At 43.8% G+C, this 23,227-nt stretch overlaps 1 protein-coding gene across 1 annotated transcript in view; it reads right to left on the bottom strand.

The window, feature by feature from the left end:
• Nucleotides 1–23,227, bottom strand: part of LOC141258482 (adhesion G protein-coupled receptor F5-like) — a 108,481-nt gene that overhangs the window by 47,956 nt on the left and 37,298 nt on the right. Inside the window, exons 7-9 of the mRNA XM_073673475.1 lie at nt 13,644–13,793; nt 9,149–9,325; nt 1,867–2,070 (exon numbers count right to left, since the gene is read on the bottom strand). Coding sequence (XP_073529576.1) covers nt 1,867–2,070; nt 9,149–9,325; nt 13,644–13,793 — 531 coding nt within the window. The remainder of the gene's footprint in view (nt 1–1,866; nt 2,071–9,148; nt 9,326–13,643; nt 13,794–23,227) is intronic.

Raw genomic sequence — 23,227 nt, 5'->3', positions numbered from 1 at the left:
CAGTGATAAGAAGAGTGAGAAGTCAGCAGCAGATCACAGAGGCAGGAGCTGGAGAAAGACTGTTAACACTCAGAGACACTCAAATCACTGGCCTGAATGTGGGGGGCATGGAGCCTGCAGAACTCACCTGAGCCTGACTGTCACCAGGCTGCTCTTCTGTCTATGTCTCGGCTGCTCTCTCTCGGCTGGCCGAGTCTCTAAGAATTATTACGTCGACTGTCTGCATCAACGTTACCCCCACCTTCCTTCTTCATGTACTGAATGAAGATGGGAAGAAATGGAGGTCAACTCACCACTGCAGTTAATCCCTGTGTATGGTGCCCCAGCGAGGTAGTCATGGGCGAGTTGTAGCCCCTGCTCGCTTTGACACCCTGCAGACAATTCATGTCCTCCCTCTGATGTGTGGCTGGGTATGTGACATCCTTCACTTACTTCAAACCATCCAATCACGACTGTCTCCAGGGATTTCTCTTCTGGGACCAGGGCAGCAATAAATTCAGAGGACACGAAGTTCTTAACCATAATTGGGATTTTACTTGGGGGAGAGGAATATATACAGTATTTACAGTCAGGTACATTGGATAAGGCCCAACAAGTTTTCATCTCCCATACAGGTGCTAGAAACATCTTCTGCCTGGTGCCCTCTTTAGGTGAAGCATCTCTCTAACTCTATTCTCTAGCTTAAGAGAAGTTTCCTCACCAGCGACAGTGTATGCGGATCCTATATCTCCCTCATGGCTTAGCCTGGAGTCCTATCTTCCTCTGCTACCTGCAGACTAGACATGCCCTGGGTCCTGAATACCTCCGTTGAGTTTCTCTGGCTAATGGGACTCCTGCGTGAAGAGACATTTACACTGTTGATCCACTGTCTGAGAGTAGGGAGCTCCCGTTTACCCTAGCAGCCAATATCTCTGACTGTCCATAAGGCTTCCTGTCACAACTCTGACAGGACTCCAACTGACTGAAAATCATGGTTGCAGCTGTTTTTAGCACACCCAGAGACTCCACCCACTAAGCCATCTGCCTAGCAACTGTCTTGCATGTCTGTAATCCTGCTAACAGACTCTCACTAACAACTGTGCCCAACAGTGGCATCTTGTGGCCGATTAAAATTACTACAGCCCCACAATGAAATATGTTTACACACTCCATGTCTGACCATGAAACTACGTTCCCCCCTTTACTGTACTGACTGGACCACTGAAGCTAACCCCTTAACTTGGCCTGACAGCAGTTCAGAGAGATCTAACTATGGGAACATGTTATTTTAACTACTTCAGTGCCAGGGGAAGGTTACAACCCTTCCTCATTATTATACCTGCGCAGCGATGGGATCTAAATAGAATAAATAGGACATCAGGGTGAGGTTTGCATGCATGTCCCTGAAGTGAAGGAGCAGCCCACTGCTTGCACCGGCCCATCTGGCATTTAACAGAATTGCCAGATGGCCAGTCCGGCCCTAGCAGTAATGCATCCAAATGTCATATTTTCAATGCTTGCAGACAATTCAGCGCGTATACAGATTCCTCTATTCTTAAGTTTGTATATTATGCAGTCATAGTAGCTTGGACCTGTTCACACTTGCTTTATTTTGTTGGAAGGTGCTGGTCAGTTTTTTTTTGTAAAGCTATCTCTTAACTAACCATTTATATCTGTCTATCTAAAAATAAAGAAAGCAGGTGGCACTCAAAAATGGGAAACTCCAGTGAAAGTTTCAATAAGCCATATGTTTCAGCTCCGCAGAGCCTTTCTCAAGCTTGAACATATGGCTTATTAAAATAAATCTATCTTTCTCATATCTATCTATTTATCTATCAGCTTTCTGCCTGTCTTTCTATACATTATCTCTGTACTAAGATTTCTTACCAAGTGTTTTGGAGCCGTTGTTGAAATATACTTTATAGTTTTCATTAACTACGCAGCACGTCAGCGTTGCTAGATTTTCACATTTCACATATGATTGAGGGGGAGACACCTGTATCGCCTCAGGCCGAGGCAATGCTACAACTTTCACTGTTATATTCTTTGAAGTTGTCAAACTACTTTGGTACACCTTACACATGAAATCACCTTTTCAGAAAAATACAGAGGAAGAGAAACATAAGAATGCATGTAATAAATCTGCACATAAAATCAGGAGACCACAAGCAATTGCATTCATTATAAATGTATATATTTAAATATATATATATATATATATATATATATATATATATATATATTGGTGTGAAAAAGTGTTTGTCCCCTTCCTAATATCTTATTATTAAGCATGTTTGTCACAGTTAAATGCTTCCTAACCACAGAGAGATTCAGTATGCACAAATGGTGAAAAAATGGAATAGTGGTGAACCTTCCCAGGAGTGGCTGGCCAAAATAACCCAAGAGCGCAGCAACAACTCATCCAAGAGGTCACAAAAGACCCCACAACAACATCCAAACAACTGCAGGCCTCACTTGCCTCAGTTAAGATCACTTTTCATGACTCCACCTTAAGAAAGAGACTGGGCAAAAATGGCATGCATGGCATAGTTCCAAGACATAAACCACTGCTGAGCAAAAAGAACATAAAGGCTCGTCTCAGTTTTGCCAGAAAACATCTTGATGATGTGGACTTATGAGACAAAAGTTGAACTTATGGGAAGGTGTATGTCCCATTACATCTGCTGTAGAAGTAACACAGCATTTCAGAAAAGAAACATCATACCAACAGTAAAATATGGTGGTGGTAATGTGATGGTCTGGGGCAGGGGCGGAACTACCGCCCGTGCAGCCGGTTCATTGAACGGGGGCCCCGAGGGAGAGGGGGCCCCTCCAGCCTCCAGCAGGGCCGCCATCAGGGCATGTCTGCCCTGACTCCAGTGTGGGGCCCAGCCGGTAGGGGCCCCCTTGGAGCCCCGTTGGGGGCCCCCTCTTGTGAGTCTCTCTCCTCATGGGGCCCCCGGCCCCATGCCAAGCGCCGGGTCCGGGACATCTCAGCGCTGCGCTGCGCTCCTGCGGCAGCGCCTTCATGATTCCCCTGATTTCCGGTCATGTGACGGCGCCGTCACATGGCCGGAAGTCAGGAGAACCTAGTGTCAACGATTTGGACGAGCGCCAGGATTCTGCAGGGATCGCATGGGGGTAAGTATAACAAGTTTTGTTTTTTTCAAAATACAATTTACTAGGAGTGGGGGAAATGGGAGGTGTGTGTGTGTGTGTGTGTGTGTGTGAGATAAGAGATGCACATGGGGGGGGGAGATGATAAAAGATGCACATGAGGTGGGGGGAGATGATAAAAGATGCACATGGGGTGGGGGGGATGAGAGAGGTCCACATGTGGGGGGAGGGGGATGAGAGAGGTGCACGTGGGGGGAGGGGGATGATAAAAGATGCACATGGGGTGGGGGGGATGAGAGAGGTGCACATGTGGGGGGAGATAAGAGATGCACATGGGGGGGAGATAAGAGATGCACATGGGGGGGGAGATAAGAGATGCACATGGGGGAGGGGGATAAGAGATGCACATGGGGGAGGGGGATAAGAGATGCACATGGGGGGGATGAGAGAGGTGCACATGTGGGGGAGGGGGATGAGAGATGTGCACATGTGGGGGGGATGAGAGATGCCCATGGGGGGGATGAGAGAGGGGCACATGGGGGGGAGGGGGATGAGAGAGGGGCACATGTGGGGGAGGGGGATGAGAGATGTGCACATGGGGGGTGGTGAGAGCTGCACATGTGGGGGAGGGGGATGAGAGAGGGGCACATGGGGGGTGGTGAGAGCTGCTCATGGGGGAATTGGGAGAAAATGAGCTGCACATGGGGGAATTAGGAGTAGGGGGATAATGAGCTGCACATAATGAATGTGGGGTGGGGGAGAGTAAATGATAAATGACGATGGGGTGGGGAGAGCACGGACATGATATAATGAATTGGGGCAGGGGGTGCATGTAAATAATGAATGCGGGGAGCAGGAAGTATAGAGTAGAGGTTCTAATTAAATTATATATTAAGTGCCTATTTACAGTTAATGGGGGCACCGTGGTGGATTACAATTTATATTTGGAATGGTAGGTTGCATAATAACTAACCATATATTGATGGTGGATGCACGTCTGTATTCAGCTGCGTAATGTAGAAGTTGGGGAATGTGCTCTAGATAACTGTGTTATTTTATGCAGAGACGAGTCCTGGCTGGAAGACGTGATGGCGGTCTGTGCTGGATGAAGGAGAAAAGCGTAGCTGAAGGACTTCACCTAGAGACGTCACCAGTGAGTCAGTGCATTACATGTACACTTACACTATATACTATGTACCGGGCTCCTGTGTATAATGTCACTGGTGATCACTGTATTACCTGTACACTATATACAGAGCTCCTGTGTATAATGTCACTGGTGATCACTGTATTACCTGTACACTGACAATATATACAGAGCTTCTGTGTATAATGTCACTGGTGATCACTGTATTACCTATACACTGACAATATATACAGAGCTCCTGTGTATAATGTCACTGGTGATCCCTGTATTACCTGTACACTATATACAGAGCTCCTGTGTATAATGTCACTGGTGATCCCTGTATTACCTGTACACTATATACAGAGCTCCTGTGTATAATGTCACTGGTGATCACTGTATTACCTGTACACTGACACTATATACAGAGCTTCTGTGTATAATGTCACTGGTGATCACTAGATTACCTGGACACTTACATTGTACATACCATGTATAGAGCTCCCGTGTATAATGACACTTATGGTAATATTAGTAATGTGGTGGTAATATTAGTAATGTGGTGGTAATATGTGGTCTGGTCATGGTGTCGCAGTTTTTCTCCCTTCTGTGTGGTATTATTCGGTCACTATGTTGTGGTAATATGTGGTCTGGTTATGGTGTGGCGGTATTCCCTGTATGTGGTATTATTGGTCATTTTAAAAAAAAATTTATATGACACATTCCCTTAAAGAAAACTAAATAAAAATATTTCTAAAAAGAGTATTGGATATTTTAAGAAAATTTTAATAGGTTAGAGTAGGGCCCGGCCAGAAGAGTCTACCTTATCGTGGTGGCGGCTTTAAAAATCTTTTGGCCAAAACAAAAGCTGTTGGCTATGTATGTGGCACCGTCACATGGCCGAACGTCAGGAGAGCCTGGTGGCAGCGACGTGGACGAGCGCCAAGATTCTGCAGGGATCGCATGGGGGTAAGTATAACAAGTTTTATTTTTCTTAAATACAATTAATTAACTAGGAGTGGGGGGGATGAGAGATGCACATGGGGGGGGATGAGAGATGCACATGGGGGGGGAGATGAGAGATGCACATGGGGGGGATGAGAGATGCACATGGGGGGGATGAGAGATGCACATGGGGGGGGTGAGAGATGCACATGGGGGGGTGAGAGATGCACATGGGGGGGGTGAGAGATGCACATGGGGGGGTGAGAGATGCACATGGGGGGGTGAGAGATGCACATGGGGGGGTGAGAGATGCACATGGGGGGGTGAGAGATGCACATGGGGGGTGAGAGATGCACGGGGGGGATGAGAGATGCACATGGGGGGAGGATGAGAGATGCATCGGGGGGGTGAGCTGCACATGGGGGGGATGAGAGCTGCACATGGGGGGGTTATGTTTACATAACTTTGTTGCCTTATGAAGCGCAGGGGGGGGCCCCCAAAAATTTCTTGCACAGGGGCCCACTACAGTCTGTGTCCGCCCCTGGTCTGGGGCTGTTTTGTTGCTTCAGGACCTGGAAGACTTGTTGTGGTAAATGGAACCATGAATTCTGCTGTCTACCAAAAAATCTTGAAGGAGATTGTCCTTCCATCTATTCGTGACCTCAAGCTGAAGCGCACTTGGGTCATGCAGCAGGACAATGATCCAAAACACACTAGTAAGTCCACCTCTGAATGGCTTAAGAAAAACAAAATTAAGACTTTGGAGTGGCCAAGTCAAAGTCCTGACTTTAATTCGATTGAGATGCTGTGGCATGACCTTAAAAAGGTGGTTCATGCTCGGAAACCCTCCAATGTGGCTGAATTACAACAATTTTGCAAAGATAGGTGGGCCAAAATTCCTCCAGAGCATTGTAGAAGACTCATTGCCAGTTATCGGAAATGCTTGATTGTAGCTGTTGCTGTAAGAGTGGCCCAACCCGTTATTAGGTTTAGGGGCAATTACTTTCTCACACAGGGCCCTGTAGGTTTGGATTTCTTTTTCCCTTGATAATAAAGACCTTCATTTAAAAACTGCATTTTGTGGTTACTTGTGTTATCTTTGTCTAATATTTACATTTTTTTTGTGATCTGAAACATTTAAGTGTGACAAACGTGCAAAAGAATAAGAAATCAGGAAGGGGGCAAACACTTTTTCACACCAATGTATATATAAATATTATGACCATAGGACGCACCTAAATCACGCTGCCATACTGTACACACAACTACTTCCAGCGCACAGTAAATATTACCATACTGTGCAAATAATTAATTCCACTACACAATACATAAATAACTTGTTACACAGTTTTAGAAAAAGCAATATCAGCTCACCCTTGGTGGAAGCACAGGATCAAGTCTCTGCCAGATGTCAATAATAATTGCAAGAAAGGTGAGGATCCAGCTAGAATCTAGCGGATCTAAGAATGTAGCTAGCGTTTGAAACATGTCCAGCGTTTTCCTGGCACCCCTTATCCCCAACTCACACCTATGCTAAGGTGTAGGCAGTAGTGGTTGCCATGTTTTAAAAGAAACAATACAACTTTATGGATTTTATGGACTGAAGATGGATCCTCACCTTTCTTGCAAATAAATAACTTGTCCAGACTAAGATGTCCAGAGTGCTCCTTTTAAACAGCACCTCCATAAAAATACTGCCAGCAAAATGTACATGGATTATGTGTTTTGGGTCAGTTTCACCATTTTTTGTTTAAGTAGGTCTGAAAAGTTTTTATAATACAGAGATCCAAATCTACCAGGAGCCTTGTTCCTGACTCCATCTTTGTACTATTTTTGTTCTTATTCTTGGGGCCCATGTTTCGGAGAGTACGAATCACCTGATAGGTTAACTTTAAATACTGTAATAACTTTATAGTTCAAGTCATTCAGGATGTGGAAATACCAATTGTGTTCTATTTTTATTTTTTTAACATAATAGCAGATGTAGGGTATTGTTCATGCGTTGTATTTTTGGCACTTTTTTCCTTCTGTGTTTTTTGCTGAGAAAAATGCAGCATTTTACAGTCCCAGCAAACAGATTTCTGAAACCTCATGCACATGTTGCTTATTTTTTCCTTGCAGATTTGAAGCTGTTTCAAGTCTGCAGCATGTCAACCCCTTCAGCATTTTTGCAATATTTTTCACCCATTTTAATGAATGGGAAAAAAATGGATAAAAAAAAAGCATCAGAAATGCACGCAAAAATGCATCAAAAGCACACATTTTATATGCAGCGTTTTTCCGGGCAAAGAGGTGTAAGGGGTAACGTTTCTCCTTGTGGAACGTGACATGCCTGACTTGCTATTGTAAAGAGACTTATAGGCCATGCAATGCTACTCTGGAAATATGCAAATTGCCTCTTCAGAGAGAAAGAGGACTAGAACTCTAGTGGACCAATTGGATGTAGCAATCATAAAAGTCAATATCGACCCTTTAACAAGCCTTGCAACATGACTTAGGATAAAAGCGAAACCATACACTCTATTTGCAGGCACATGTTTCAGACTGTTGCCCCTCATCAGTGCAAAGTATGAGCTCTTATTTGGCTGTATGGGAGGCTTCTGACTGGGGCTTATGGGATAACGTCTCTCCTTGTGGAGAGTGACATGCCAGTATAAAGGAGACTTATAGGCCATGCAATGCTTGTCTGGGAAATTAAAATGTTTCTTCTGCAAATTGTCTCTTCAGAGTGGAACTTTAATGACACCTATTGGAAGTAGCAATCCTAAAAGTCAATATCAACCCTTTAACAAGCCTTGCCGCATGATTTAAGATAAAAGCCAAACCAGAATTTCAATGTGCAGACACGGCGTTTCGGGTTGTTGCCCATCATCAGTGCAAAACATGAGATCTGATTTGGTTGTATAAGAGGCGGATGTCTGTACAGCGTGCATGGAGTGGACTCACATGATAAGCATGCTCCATGCAGTACAGGTACTGGCTGTGTTATACCATTGGCAAACGAGTGTAAGTGCTGAGAATGGAGCTAGCTCCAATTGCAGCAGCTCAGCCAAAAAATTTGTTACAGTAGAATTAAAGAGATTGGAAGTGGGAGAAAGTGTCCCTTCTGATGCCCACTGATCTCCCACAACGTGATTGCGGGGAGCCTATAGCAACGTTATAACAGTCAAGGGGCCTAATAAAGTCCCATTGACTGCCATTTGTGTATACTTGAGAAGCCCAGCCAAAATGGTCTTTCCATGCGGGCATGGCTTATAGGATCCTCTGGGGCGTCTCTTTAGTCTTTTTCTGCACAATTGGTAAAGTCCATAAATATCAGCAGTAAAAAAAAAAGTCTGTATCTCTGGAACCGTATGGTGGATTTTAAGAGAATGAAAACCGCATTACTTAACGGAGCAGAGGGAAAAAATAAAAAATAAAAGCAAAAACTCTCCACTTTTGATCTAGTGACAGGTTTTCTTCAAATGGTTGACAGCAGTGATTGGAGCAGAGCTCTGGTTGCTGCTGTTAGACACATATGCTTGACTATGTAGTATCACGTGTGGAGGAAGTGCAGCTCCTGATCTTCTTTCACAAAAGATGACCGAAACGCTGACGTTCAGACACATCATTTTGAAGAAACTTTTTAAAGAAGAGTGGCCAAAATTCCCCCAGAAACAAAGTCAGAAACTCATAAAGTCGTGCAGAAAAAGATTAGTTCTATTGCTAAAGTTGGTTCTATCCATTATTAACTCATGGGGGTGTACTTAATTTGTTATGCACTACTGCATTTTAGCTTAATGTAATTTGTGTCGTAATTCATATGAAGTTGTACTTACGTACCTACTTTTCAGACCTTCTAAGGAACAGATGATTTTTTTTATTATGTTCTACTACGTAGAACCATAGAATGCAAAGAGGGTGTACTTAGTTTCCTTCACGCCTGTACGTACACCGTGATTTTCTACTATTGGTTGTAGATCAGTGGATGCTTGTACTTACCTGACCACATTGTTGTCGTTTGGCCTATTGTATAAAGCACGCTGGTTGTATCTGAATCATTTAGAACTTTATTTTCCTTTATCAGCTCGATTCTCTTTACAGCGATATCAGTCTTACAAGTTATAGTTAGCGATCCATACGCAGAGGAAGTTGGCACGTCTGGAAAGTTTATGTTGGCTGTAAAGGGACAAGTAAAAAAAAAAAAAAAAGAGTTTTATCTAACTTTCTTTTTGACTTTATTTACAATGTATGAGCTGCAATATTCTAGGAGATGGGTTCCCTCCTTGTGACTTTACTGCCCATCAGTGCTGAGATCAGCGTCGTCATGTTAGAAGTTATATCTGTCATGGAAAGTGCACCCAGATTGATAGGGTATGATTTACAGAGGACCTCTTCATTTATTCCCACTGCTGCCTTGAGTATTCAGGGGTTTTTTTTATTGCATTTTACATCCACCAAACAGTTCCATAGATACATGCCGTTCTAATTAGTGCTAATCGCTATGGTTTTTACAAAGTCGGCATGGCTTACAGGATCCTCTAGGGCGTGCCTTTAGCCTGCTCTGCATAAGTACACTGTAAGCCACGCCCCCTTGGTAAACACCATAAACATTAGCATTAAATAAAGAGGAACCCTACGGCAGATTAAACAACAAAACAAAAAACAGAAACGGAACACCCAGTGGACGATAAAATTTGAGCAAAAAAAATGGACACTTTTGACCAGGTGATTGAATGTGAGTGCAGACTTGTGAATCCTTACAGCGTGCACATTGCAAGCAGGCAGGATTCTCCGGTGCCGAGAGCGGGCAATCACTTGACTGCATATATACGGTCACGTGCCAATGGGATGTGTGTGATCTCGCTCAATACAAGTACAGTAAATGGAAAAATGGCAGGACACATCCAGTTGGAACATGGCCTGAAGTATGCGCAATCCTGACAATGTGCAGTGTGCGTGCTGTGAGTATTTGCACGTCTGCAGTCACAGATTGACTGCAGACTTCAACCCTAAGTCTGGACAACCCCGATAAAGCTATGTTCACACTTTGCGTTTTTGCTGCTTTTTTCTGCAGGCAAAACCAGCTCTGTTGGCAGTAAAGAAGCATCTTACAAAAAGCAAATTTGACTGCTTTTTTTTTTGCTGTTTATTTGCTGCATTTTTTTGCTGTGTTTTTATTGTCTCTTGTGCTTGCTGATAAAGTTTAGTGCCCCCAAAAAAACATGATGCAACTTTCTGAGGTTTTTGCACCAAAAATGCAGCAAAATCTGATACCTGCGTTTTTTTTGCACTTACTCATTGCTTTCTATGGGTGAAAAGATGCTGTAAAAAAAACTGAAGTTTGCAAAAAACGCAGCAGTTTTCCAAATTAGTCAGGAACAAAAAAAACAATGTGTGTGCATGAGATTTCTGAAATTGCTGGTACTGTAAAACGCAGCTTAAAATTTTTAGAAAAAAATGCAGCAAAAACGACACGTGTGAACATAGTCTAAGACTTTAGGACTAGCAGAACGAGCTCACCGATGGATACTCAGTTAACCCATTCTGCAGCCAGCTTAAGATTTAATTTTATTTTACAATAAATTATTAATGAAACATGATTGCAGAAATTATTTTTCATCTCAAATACATGCATTTAAGTAAAAAAAAAAAAAATCCCAGAAGGGGGACAAACCGTTCAAGTTTTCGTAAAGATTCAAATAAAAGCCGCCTGCGACCAAACACCATTCAGAAAAAAGTTAGAAGTGTCTCCCATATGTTATTTTACTGGGGAATTCAGAAGAAGGGGGAAAGTGTGCATGTGTTTTGGTCAATGTTGATTCGCCGTCATTGAGGCATTTCTGTAAAGCCTAGTCACAGCCTGGACTTCATAGGAAACCGTGATTTTCCCTATATATTCCTATACTGTAGTATTGCAGTATACAGAACAAGCGATCAAGGATCACACATTCACGACCCTTATTGGAAGTAAAAAAATAGAGTGAGAAATAAAAATATATATATTTTAGGTATTGAAAATAAAAAACATAAAAAATAAAATGATCCCCCTTTGCCTCAGTTGAGAATAAAAAAATATATAAGCATATTCAAATCAAAATGATATACAAAGTGTCCTATATACGTCAAAGTGGCATCATTGAAGACTACTGCTTGGAGAGCAAAAAAAACACCGAAAATTAAAAAAGTTATGTACACGGAAAAAGTGACACATAATTTATTGTTACAAAGTTCAATTTCTTTTAGGTCGCTAGTAAAAAAAAAAAAAAAAAGGTGAAAGCAAAAGAGAGTATACAGACAGGACAGCATGGGATTGCAAATGATTCTTTCTTTTGAATGACACCATACATTCTACCATTTAGTGGGGAAAGGGGAAAGAAATGCCAAATGTAATAATCCACAATAGTTTTTTGTTTTTTTTATTTACCATGTTCACTATACGGTATGATTCCCCAGGTCCGTACGAATTCGCAGATTCCAAACGTTTAGAGTTTTATTGTTTTATTTTATTTAGGTGGTGAAAAAAAAATCGGTAATTTGCAAAAAAAAAATGTTGCTTTTGTTACTATTTTCCGACACCGTTTTCATATTTCAGGATCGATTTGGGGCCAGGTGAGGGCTTATTTTTTTGCGCCCTAAACTGACAATTTTATTGATACCATTTTGGTTTTGATCTTCTCTTATTGCAATTTTCTCTTATTGTAATGTTGCGACAGCTAAAACAACCTAATTCTGACGTTTACATTTTTTATCTCATTACACAGTTCACTGGATTCATTTATTTTATACTTTGTTAGATCGGACATTTCTGAACACAGTGATACCAAATTTGTGTATTTTTTATTTCTTTTTAATTGTTTTATTTTTAATTGGGCAAGTTAATGAAATTCTATATATTTTTTACTTTTCTCATATTTTTTAAAACTTTTTTTCTTATACTGTGTTTAATAGTCCGCTTAGGGGACTTGAAGCTGTGATTGTCTGATCGCCTGAGCTATATACAGCAGTATAATATGTAGGGGAATTACATATAATATAACATGAACCTGTGCAAGCTCCTGGAGAGGTAAGTTGGATAGTGTATTTTCACATCTACTTTGGACTTTATGAAGTATGTTTTATCTGTAGTGTTTCAGAGTAAAATACTGTATATATGGCTGCAATAACAATATGAGGTAGATAGATAGATAGATAGATAGATAGATAGATAGATAGATAGATAGAGACATACAAGGCCGGCTCCAGGTTTTCGTGGGCCCCGGGTGAAAGAGTCTCAGTGGGCCCCTTTAACATGTACCACGATTCATGGCCCTACATAGTCCTCCATACAGTATAATGGGTACCACCACATAGTCCTCCATACAGTATAATGGGCCCCACATAGTCCTCCATACAGTATAATGGGTACCACCACATAGTCCTCCATACAGTATAATGGGTACCACCACATAGTCCTCCATACAGTATAATGGGCCCCACATAGTCCTTCATACAGAATAATGGGCCCCACATAGTTCCCCTTACAGTATAATGGGTCCCACATAATCCTCCATACAGAATAATGGGCCCCACATAGTCCTCCATACAGTATTATGGGCACCACATAGTTCCCCATACAGTATAATGGGTCCAACATAATCCTCCATACAGAATAATGGGCACCACAAAGTCTTCCATACAGTATAATGGGCCCAAATAGTTCTCCATACAGAATAATGGGCCCCACATAGTCCTCCATACAGTATAATGGGCCCCACATAGTCCTCCATACAGAATAATGGACCCCACATAGTCTTCCATACAGTATAATGGACACCACATAGTCCTCCATACAGAATAATGGGCCCCACATAGTCCTCCATACAGTATTATGGGCTCCACATAGTCCTCCATACAGTATAATGGGCCCCACATAGTCCTCCATACAGAATAATGGGCCCCACATAGCCCTCCATACAGTATTATGGGCTCCACATAGTCCTCCATACAGTATTATGGGCTCCACATAGTCCTCCATACAGAATAATGGGCCCCATATAGCCCTCCATACAGTATAATGGGCCCCACATAGTCCTCTCCTTATTCCCCGTTGCTCTGCTTTCCTCAGTGTCTTCTGACTCTCTGCACAGTTCAGCACAGAGGGCACGCTGTAGTGATGTCATTGCGCCCTCTGCCCTAAGACGTCACAGAGAGTCAGAAGACGCTGAAGAGACCAGAGCAGTGGGGCATGAGGAGAGGTGAGTATTTGAGGGGAAGGGCCCACTGGCACCAGCTCCCCCGACTCACGGTTCCCATAGTGTGCCTGTGTCCCCGATAGCAAGTGGGCCCCCCGCTCGTCCAAGGCCCCGACACTTGCCCAGGTGCACTGAGCGGTGATGCCGGCCCTGGATAGATAGATAATCGATAGATAGATAGATAGATCGATATATATGTCATAAATACAGTAGATATGTGACAGATAGATTAGAGACATAGATAGATTCTTGATATTTCTTACCTTTTCCTATATAGTTAATATTTATTGTTTTTGAATACGTTGCTCCTTCATTTTTTATAAATGTACAAGTGTACTTCTTAGCAGATGGACATTTTGCACTATCTGCAGTCACTGTGTATATTATACAAGTAGAATTGTTCGTTCCTGTAACTTTGATAGATAATAAGAGGAGAATGATCAGTCAGCAGCCACATTTTATTAGAAAATAAATGATTATAGTACAGTGTGCAAGAGCGCTGCTTCCCGAAGCATTTCGACTGCTTGTTCTGGTAGAATACCTCTGTGAGAATCCTTTTTGTTCTGCACATGCTGAACAGAAGACTATTTTCAAACTGAAGTAACATGAGGAACCGTCCATGTTTAATGAGAGATGCATACCTGGAATCAAAGGGAATCTGTCAGCAGGTTTTTGCTACCTCATCTGAGAGCAGCGTAATGTAGGCAAAGAGAAGCTGAATCCAATGATGTATCACTTAGATTACTGGGTGCAGTGGTTCTAACACAATCAGAGCTTTTAGATTTAGAATGAAGCAGGACTGAGAAAGCTAACCCTACCCACACCACAGCTGACCCCACCTCCACCTCCACCACAGCTGACCCCACCTCCACCACAGCTGACCCCACCTCCACCACATCTGACCCCGCCCACACCACAGCTGACCCCACCTCCACCACATCTGACCCCGCCCACACCACAGCTGACCCCACCTCCACCACAGCTGACCACCCACACCACAGCTGACCCCACCTCCACCACAGCTGACCCCGCCCACACCACAGCTGACCCCACCTCCACCACATCTGACCACGCCCACACCACAGCTGACCCCACCCACACCACAGCTGACCCCACCTCCACCACAGTTGACCCCGCCCACACCACAGCTGACCCCGCCTCCACCACAGCTGACCCTGCCCACACCACAGCTGACCCCATCTCCACCACAGCTGACCCCGCCCACACCACAGCTGACCCCACCTCCACCACAGCTAACCTCGCCCACACCACAGCTGACCCCACCTCCACCACAGCTGACCCCATCTCCACCACAGCTGACCCCACCTCCACCACAGCTGACCCCGCCCACACCACAGCTGACCCCGACCACACCACAGCTGACCCCACCTCCACCACAGCTGACCCCACCTCCACCACAGCTGACCCCGCCCACACCACAGCTTACCCCACCTTTACCACAGCTGACCCCACCTCCACCACAGCTGACCCCACCTCCACCACAGCTGACCCCGCCCACACCACAGCTTACCCCACCTTTACCACAGCTGACCCCACCTCCACCAGGCTCCCTGTGGACAAAGTCCATAGTCATTGCACTGCTTATCACAGGAGGGGGCGTTGCTGGACTGATGTATTGCAGCAATGATAATTTCTTAATGATAAATCATTCACAGTTAGTAAACACCAACACACACTTTAACAAGTGACATATCCCTGAATTCTGGGTTTCAGCCTCTATCTCCTGCTGTCTTCAGATTACATAGCAAAGACCTGCTGACAGATTTCCTTTAAAGAGATGTTACAGCAGTCCACCCACTCCCCCCCAAAAGGTTTGCCTTTTATAGGATGTGAAATGTGTATATAATGGGAGTGAAGATCTTTCAATTTGCTCTCCCCTTTATTGTGTTTTCCATTAAGCACTATAGTATAGTGCATGTTTACCTTCAGAACATGTTATAATTTATACAACATGTAATTAATATATAATTAACTTACATCAAAACTTGAATTCGCTGTGTACATACATTACATCACTCAACCTGTACTGATCCTGAGTTACATCCTGTATTATACTCCAGAGCTGCACTCACTATTCTGCTGGTGCAGTCACTGTGTACATACATTACATTACTGATCCTGAGTTACATCCTGTATTATACTCCAGAGCTGCACTCACTATTCTGCTGGTGCAGTCACTGTATACATACATTACATTACTGATCCTGAGTTACATCCTGTATTATACTCCAGAGCTGCACTCACTATTCTACTGGTGGAGTCACTGTGTACATACATTACATTACTGATCCTGTACTGATCCTGAGTTACATCCTGTATTATACTCCAGAGGTGCACTCACTATTCTGCTGGTGCAGTCACTGTGTACATACATTACATTACTGATCCTGTACTGATCCTGAGTTACATCCTGTATTATACTCCAGAGCTGCACTCACTAATCTGCTGGTGGAGTCACTGTGTACATATATTACATTACTGATCCTGAGTTACATCCAGTATTATACTCCGGAGCTGCACTCTTTATTCTGCTGGTGCAGTCACTGTGCACATACATTACATTACTGATCCTGAGTTACATCCTGTATTATACTCCAGAGCTGCACTCACTATTCTGCTGGTCAGTCACTGTGTACATACATTACATTACTGATCCTGAGTTACATCCTGTATTATACTCCAGAACTGCACTCACTATTCTGCTGGTCAGTCACTGTGTACATACATTACATTACTGATCCTGAGTTACATCCTGTATTATACTCCAGAACTGCACTCACTATTCTGCTGGTGCAGTCACTGTGTACATATATTACATTACTGATCCTGAGTTACATCCAGTATTATACTCCGGAGCTGCACTCTTTATTCTGCTGGTGCAGTCACTGTGTACATACATTACATTACTGATCCTGTACTGATCCTGAGTTACATCCTGTATTATACTCCAGAGCTGCACTCACTATTCTACTGGTGCAGTCACTGTGTACATACATTACATTACTGATCCTGAGTTACATCCTGTATTATACTCCAGAACTGCACTCACTATTCTGCTGGTGCAGTCACTGTGTACATACATTACATTACTGATCCTGAGTTACATCCTGTATTATACTCCAGAGCTGCACTCACTATTCTACTGGTGCAGTCACTGTGTACATACATTACATTACTGATCCTGTACTGACCCTGAGTTACATCCTGTATTATACTCCAGATCTGCACTCACTATTCTACTGGTGCAGTCACTGTGTACATACATTACATTACTGATCCTGAGTTACATCCTGTATTATACTCCAGAGCTGCACTCACTATTCTGCTGGTGCAGTCACTGTGTACATACGTTACATTACTGATCCTGAGTTACATCCTGTATTATACTCCAGAACTGCACTCACTATTCTGCTGGTGCAGTCACTGTGTACATACATTACATTACTGATCCTGAGTTACATCCTGTATTATACTCCAGAGCTGCACTCACTATTCTACTGGTGCAGTCACTGTGTACATACATTACATTACTGATCCTGTACTGACCCTGAGTTACATCCTGCATTATACTCCAGATCTGCACTCACTATTCTACTGGTGGAGTCACTGTGTACATACATTACATTACTGATCCTGAGTTACATCCTGTATTATACCCCAGAGCTGCACTCACTATTCTGCTGGTGGAGTCACTGTGTACATACATTAAATTACTTATCCTGTACGGATCCTGAATTACATCCTGTATTATACTCCGGAGCTGCACTCACTATTCTGCTGGTGCAGTCACTGTGTACATACATTACATTACTGATCCTGTACTGATCCTGAGTTACATCCTGTATTATACTCCAGAGCTGCACTCACTATTCTGCTGGTGCAGTCACTGTGTACATATATTACATTACTGATCCTGTACTATACTCCAGAGCTGCACTCCCTATTCTGCTGGTGCAGTCACTGTGTACATACATTAAATTACTTATCCTGTACTGATCCTGAGTTACATCCTGTATTATACTCCAGAGTTACAATCCATCCAATCCACACAGGCAAAGAAATCAAGCCACAGATGTCCATAAATAAAATTGTGTAATAATGAGAAATGACACAGGGAAAAAGTATTGAACACGCTTACTGAAATTTAATACTGCATACAAAAGCCTTTGTTTCGTGATGAAGCTTCAAGGTGCCTCCTGTATGGAGAAACTAGTCGCAGGCATTGCTCAGATGTGATTTAGACCCATTCTTCCCCACAAACACTCTTCAAATCCCGAGGGTTCCATGGGCTCCTTCGTGTTTTTGGGGTGATATACAGTACCTTTCGGACTCCAAACATGGTGTGTATTATGCCGCCCAAAGAGTTCAATTTTGGTCTCATCTGACCAGACTGTATTCTCCCAGTATTTCACCATAGGCTTGTCTAAATGTTGTTGAGCAAATTGTAAATGCAGTTGAGCATGCTTTTTGTTCAACAATGGAGTCTTGCCTGGTGAGGCCATGGAGGTGGAATGCATTATTTATTGTTTTCTTTGAAACTATTGTACCTGCTGATTCCAGGTCTTTCTGTAGGTGGTCCTTGGCTCTTGGACAACCCTGATAATTCTTTTCTCTTCTCTGTCTGAAATCTTGTGGGGAGAAACTGGTCATGGCCAGATAATGGTGAAATGATGCTCTTTCCATTATGGCCTCAGCAGTGCTAAAAGGAACCTTCAGTAGTTAGAAATTCTACTGTAATCTATGCAATCAGTATGTTTTGCAACAATAAGGTTGTGAAGGTCTTGAGACAGCTCACTGGTTTTACTTATCATGAGAGGTTTCTTGCGTGGCACCATGGTAATGAGACACCTTTTTATAGGCCATCAGATGGACCAGCTGATATTATTTGTCACTAAGTGGCAGGATTGCTTTCTAATTACTGATAGATTTCACCTGGTGTCATGACTTTCCATGGCTTTTTGCACCTTTCTTTCTTCATGTGTTCAATACTTTTCCCTGTGTCATCTCTCATTATTACACATAACTTAATTTATGGACATCTATGGTTTGATTTCTTTGCCTGTGTGGATTGAATGTTTTTTTACAGACATCTGGTGAGAATTTCATGTCAATAGCATCTTAAGAAATAAATGTATTTAAAAAATTAGTGATGTGTTCAATACTTATTTCACCCATTGTACATATACAAACAGTGGTGTGAAAAAGTGTTTGCCCCTTTCCTGATTTCTTATTCTTTTGCATGTTTGTCACACCAAAATGTTTCAGGTCACAAAACAAATTTAAATATTAGACAAAAAAAACACAAGTAACCACAAAATGCCGTTTTTAAATGAAGGTCATTATTATTAAGGGAAAAAGAAATCCATAGGGCCCTGTGTGAAGAAGTGATTGCCCCCTAAACCTAATAACTGGTTGGGCCACCCTTACCAGCAACAACTGCAATCAAGCGTTTGCGATAACTGGCAATGAGTCCTTTACACTCTGGAGGAATTTTGGCCACTCATCTTTGCAAAATTGTTGTAATTCAGGCACATTGGAGGGTTTCCGAGCATGAATCACCTCTTTAAGGTCATGCCACAGTATCTCAATCAGTTTAAGGTCAGGACTTTGACTTGGCCACTCCAAAGTCTTAATTTTATTTTTCTTAAGCCATTCAGAGGTGGACTTGCTTGTGTGTTTTGGATCATTGTCCTGCTGTATAACTCAAGTGCACGTCAGCTTCAGGTCACGAACAGATTGCAGGACATTCTCCTTCAGGATTTTTTGGTAGACAGCAGAATTCATGGTTCCATTTACCCCAGCAAGTCTTCCAGGTCCTGAAGCAGCAAAACAGTCCCAGACCATCACACTACCACCCCCATATTTTAATGTTGGTATGATGTTCCTTTTCTGAAATGCTGTGTTACTTCTATACCAGATATAATGGGACATACACCTTACAAAAAGTTCAACTTTTGTCTCGTCAGTCCAAAGAGTATTTTCCCAAAAGTCCTGGTGATCATCAAGATGTTTTCTGGCAAAACTGAGATGAGCCTTTATGTTCTTTTTGATCAGCAGAGGTTTTCGTCTTGTAACTCTGCCATGCATGCCATTTTTGCCCATTCTCTTTCTTATGGTGGAGATATGAACACTGACCTTAACTGGGACGAGGCCTGCAGTTCCTTGGATGTTGTTCTGGGGTCTTTTGTGACCTCTTGGATGAGTCGTCGCTGAGTTCTTGGGATAATTTTGGTCAGCCGGCCACTCCTGGGAAGTTTCACCACTATTCCATGTTTTCATCATTTGTGAATAATGGCTTTCACTGTGGTTCGCTGGAGTCCCGAAGCTTTAGAAATGAGTTTATAACCTTTTACAGACTGATAGATCTCAATTACTTTGTTTCTCATTTGTTCCTGAATTTCTTGGGATTGCAGCATGATGTCTAGCTTTTGAGGATCTTTTGATCAACTTCACTTTGTCAGGCAGGTCCTATTTAAGTGATTTCTTGATTGAGAACAGGTGTGGCAGTAATCAGGCCTGTGTGTGGCTAGGGAAATTGAACTCAGCTTCACAAAGAAGTGATAAACCACAGTTAATTTATGTTTTAAGGAAGGGGGGCAATCACTTTCACACAGGGCGCTGTAGGTTTGGATTTCTTTTCCCCTTAATAATAAAGACCTTCATTTAAAAACTGCATTTTGATTTTACTTGTGTTATCTTTGTCAAATATTTGAATTCATTTTGTGATCTAAAACATTTAAGTGTGACAAACATGCAAAAGAACAGGAAATCAGGAAGGGGCAAACACTTTTTCAAACCACTATACATATACAGTACAGACCAAAAGTTTGGACACACCTTCTCATTTAAATATTTTTCTGCATTTTCATGACTATGAAAATTGTACATTCACACTGAAATGTCACGGGTGTGTCGCCACGAAGATCGTCACGATTACACAGCCTGACTTCTCGCAGCTGAGTTTTTGGTGCTTTGTGTTTTTCGACAGTGAGGGAGTTAACTCTCTCTCTCTCTGTGCTAGACGAGGTCCAGCCTCGCCCAGCTGCAATCAATGCTGCTGTAGTGGGACTCCTTCAAATGCCTGCCGGTCTGTTAGGGAAGTGTCGGTGAAAGCTTTTCATGCAGACTAACAGAGCGGATCGTGGTATTTGGAGTTTCAGAGCTAAGTGTATTTGGAGTGTTTTTTCCCTTCCTCGCTTTATCATTTATCTCCTTTCCCGTTGGTGTTCCCTCTGTTGTAGTTGTGTAGTTTTTGTATGCAAGGTGGTTTTGGTTTTACCCTTGTACTGTCTCGTTCGTCTAAGTACTGAGTGTGGGCATATTATTACCTGTCCCCTTTTGTTGTGATCAGGGGTACTTCTCAGGACTAGATTACTTAGGTGCAGGGATCCTCAGGAGGTAGGGGTTACGCTGGCGGCCTGGACCTCTGTACCTTTAACAGTACCTCCAGGTAGAGGGATTAGTCAGGGCCCCAGCTTAGGGTCAGCTTAGGCCCCCTACCTCCAGTACACAGAGACAGCATGACATTTTCACCGACCACTTAGATCTTCTAGAAACTACCATGGATCCAGTAGCCGGTCTAGCTCGGCAGTTGCAGAGTTTGTCCATGGAGCTGGCGGACGTTAGATCCAAGGTTTTGTATCCTCAGGAGCAAGCCGGACCAGAACCTAAAGTAGCTCTCCCTGACAGGTTCACTGGGGGGCGGGACAAGTTTTTTGTTTTCCGGGAGGCATGCAAGTTGTACTTTCGGCTGCGGCCTCGGTCATCGGGGAGTGAAGAACAAAGGGTGGGAATTGTCATCTCGCTCCTACAAGGGGACCCACAATCTTGGGCGTTCTCTCTTCCCCCGGGCTCCTCGGCTCTCCAGTCAGTGGATAGGTTTTTTGCTGCTCTGGGTCTTGTATATGATGACCCGGATCGGATCTCCCTTGCTGAATCTAAGTTACGTAGGATCCAGCAGGGAGATCGTCCGGCGGAGGAATTCTGTTCGGAGTTCCGTAGGTGGGCCACTGACACCCAGTGGAATGATCCGGCTCTTAGGAGCCAGTTTTGTCAAGGTTTATCCGACAAATTACAGGATGTGTTGGCACAGTATGACTCTCCCGCGTCACTGGAAGCCGCTATGGCCCTTGCTATTCGCATTGACAGACGGCTTCGGGAGAGGTGCGGGATAACTCCACCCCCTGTGATGACTCCACCTCCTACAAGGTCCCCTCATATGGTGGTTCCCCTGGTCAGAGGAGCCTATGCAATTAGGGGGGACATCATTTCGGGGGAGGGGACCGGTGGTGCGCCATAAGACAAGAAGATGTTTCTTCTGCGGGAGAAAGGGACATTTTATTGGGGGGTGTCCATCCCGTCTAGTGTTGAGCCACCCCCGTAGTGTTCGAGTTCGGTTCGGTTCGTCGAACACCCGTGTGTTCGCCGAACTGTTCGTCGAACTGTTCGTCGAACACCTTCGAACACCGTTAAAACCAATGGCAGGCAAACAAAAACACATAGAAACACATAGAAAACACCTTCAAAGGTGTCCAAAAGCTGACAAACTGCTCAGAAGACACAACTAACACATGGAAAAGTGACAAGTACATATAGTCATGCGAAAATAAAAGAGGTGGAGGAGTAAAAGGAGGGGGAGACACAGATATAGGCATGTCATGCCCTTCTAAAATCCAAAAAGTGAGAAGCCGACACGGCCAGTCCGCTCCTGCCCGTGCCACCTCCGTGTCGCCGGGTTTGTGCCAGAGCCGCGGTGAACCCTGATGGCCAGCCCCCCTCTCCCAATACTGGTGCCTGTCCGCTGGTGGGTCGAGCGAGCCCCCCTGTGGTGGAGGCAGCTCTAAGCTTTTTAATTTAAATTGTCTCTCTAATTTGAATGAATACACTTTAAATCCATTTACAAGGATCTATTGGAGGGCAAGTCTCATGCCAGCAGCCGCGTAATTCCAGCTCCAGTAGCGTCCACTAAAGCTGCTGCAGTTAAAAAGCTTTTATAAGGATCGAGCTCGGCTGTCCACCGCAAGGCATCCTACTGCCAGTCCCAGCCCCTATGCCTTGGGGTGCCTCCTGATGCTCTTCACTGAGTATCCCATGGTCCCGAAGCATTTCCTTTGAAAAAATTAAGTGTCTAAACTACAGGTGGTGTAGCTTGCTTAACAGCCGGGATAATCCGCTGACTAGCAGACACTGCTACTAGGCACAAAGTATTTCCTGGGCTAGATGCAGTTAAAAATTTGTAATTAGATACTCTCGCTGGATGCTGAGAAAGCATTCCATAGAGTCTCCTGGCACGCCATATATGATTCTCTTAAAAAGCTTGGGGTAGGGGTCTAGGGGACCCTTTTATAGCCAAAATCACGGCCCTGTATCGCAATACGTCACCTAGGCTGAAGATAAATGGAACTGTAGCACCCTGAGGGCTCGGTTGCTACAGACGTATTGCACCTCACCCAGAGGTGTGATATCTCACTCTCAGGTAAGGATGGAGTGTGGATCAGGACCCGACACCTGCATGCATTACACCACATTGCCGTGGGGCAGGGCGACCAATATGCCCCTGAGATGGGCACGACAGTCCCTGTCCCTGGCTGGAGTGGGGGGAGGGAACACTGAGGAAGGGGAACCCTGTAGTGCAGGAGCAGGGAGGAAGCAGTTCCTGGGTGCATTGAGAAGGGAGTATAAAAGGTGGGCACCATCTTAGTTCAGTGCAGAGAAGTCTGAGCAGAAGTGGCAGGGAGCAGGGGCTCTGCATGAGCTCTGCTCCGGAGGCGGGCCTAGTAACAGAGGCCCAGGCCTGGAAGAGGGAGAAGGAAGGAAGAGGAGCGGA

This window comes from Phyllobates terribilis, unplaced genomic scaffold (assembly GCF_046119375.1).
Source record: "Phyllobates terribilis strain yellow unplaced genomic scaffold, ASM4611937v1 Scaffold_3__8_contigs__length_932513732, whole genome shotgun sequence".
Taxonomy (NCBI): domain Eukaryota; kingdom Metazoa; phylum Chordata; class Amphibia; order Anura; family Dendrobatidae; genus Phyllobates; species Phyllobates terribilis.
Note: the sequence above shows the minus strand (reverse complement) of the source record. Positions and strands in the feature narration are given on the sequence as shown.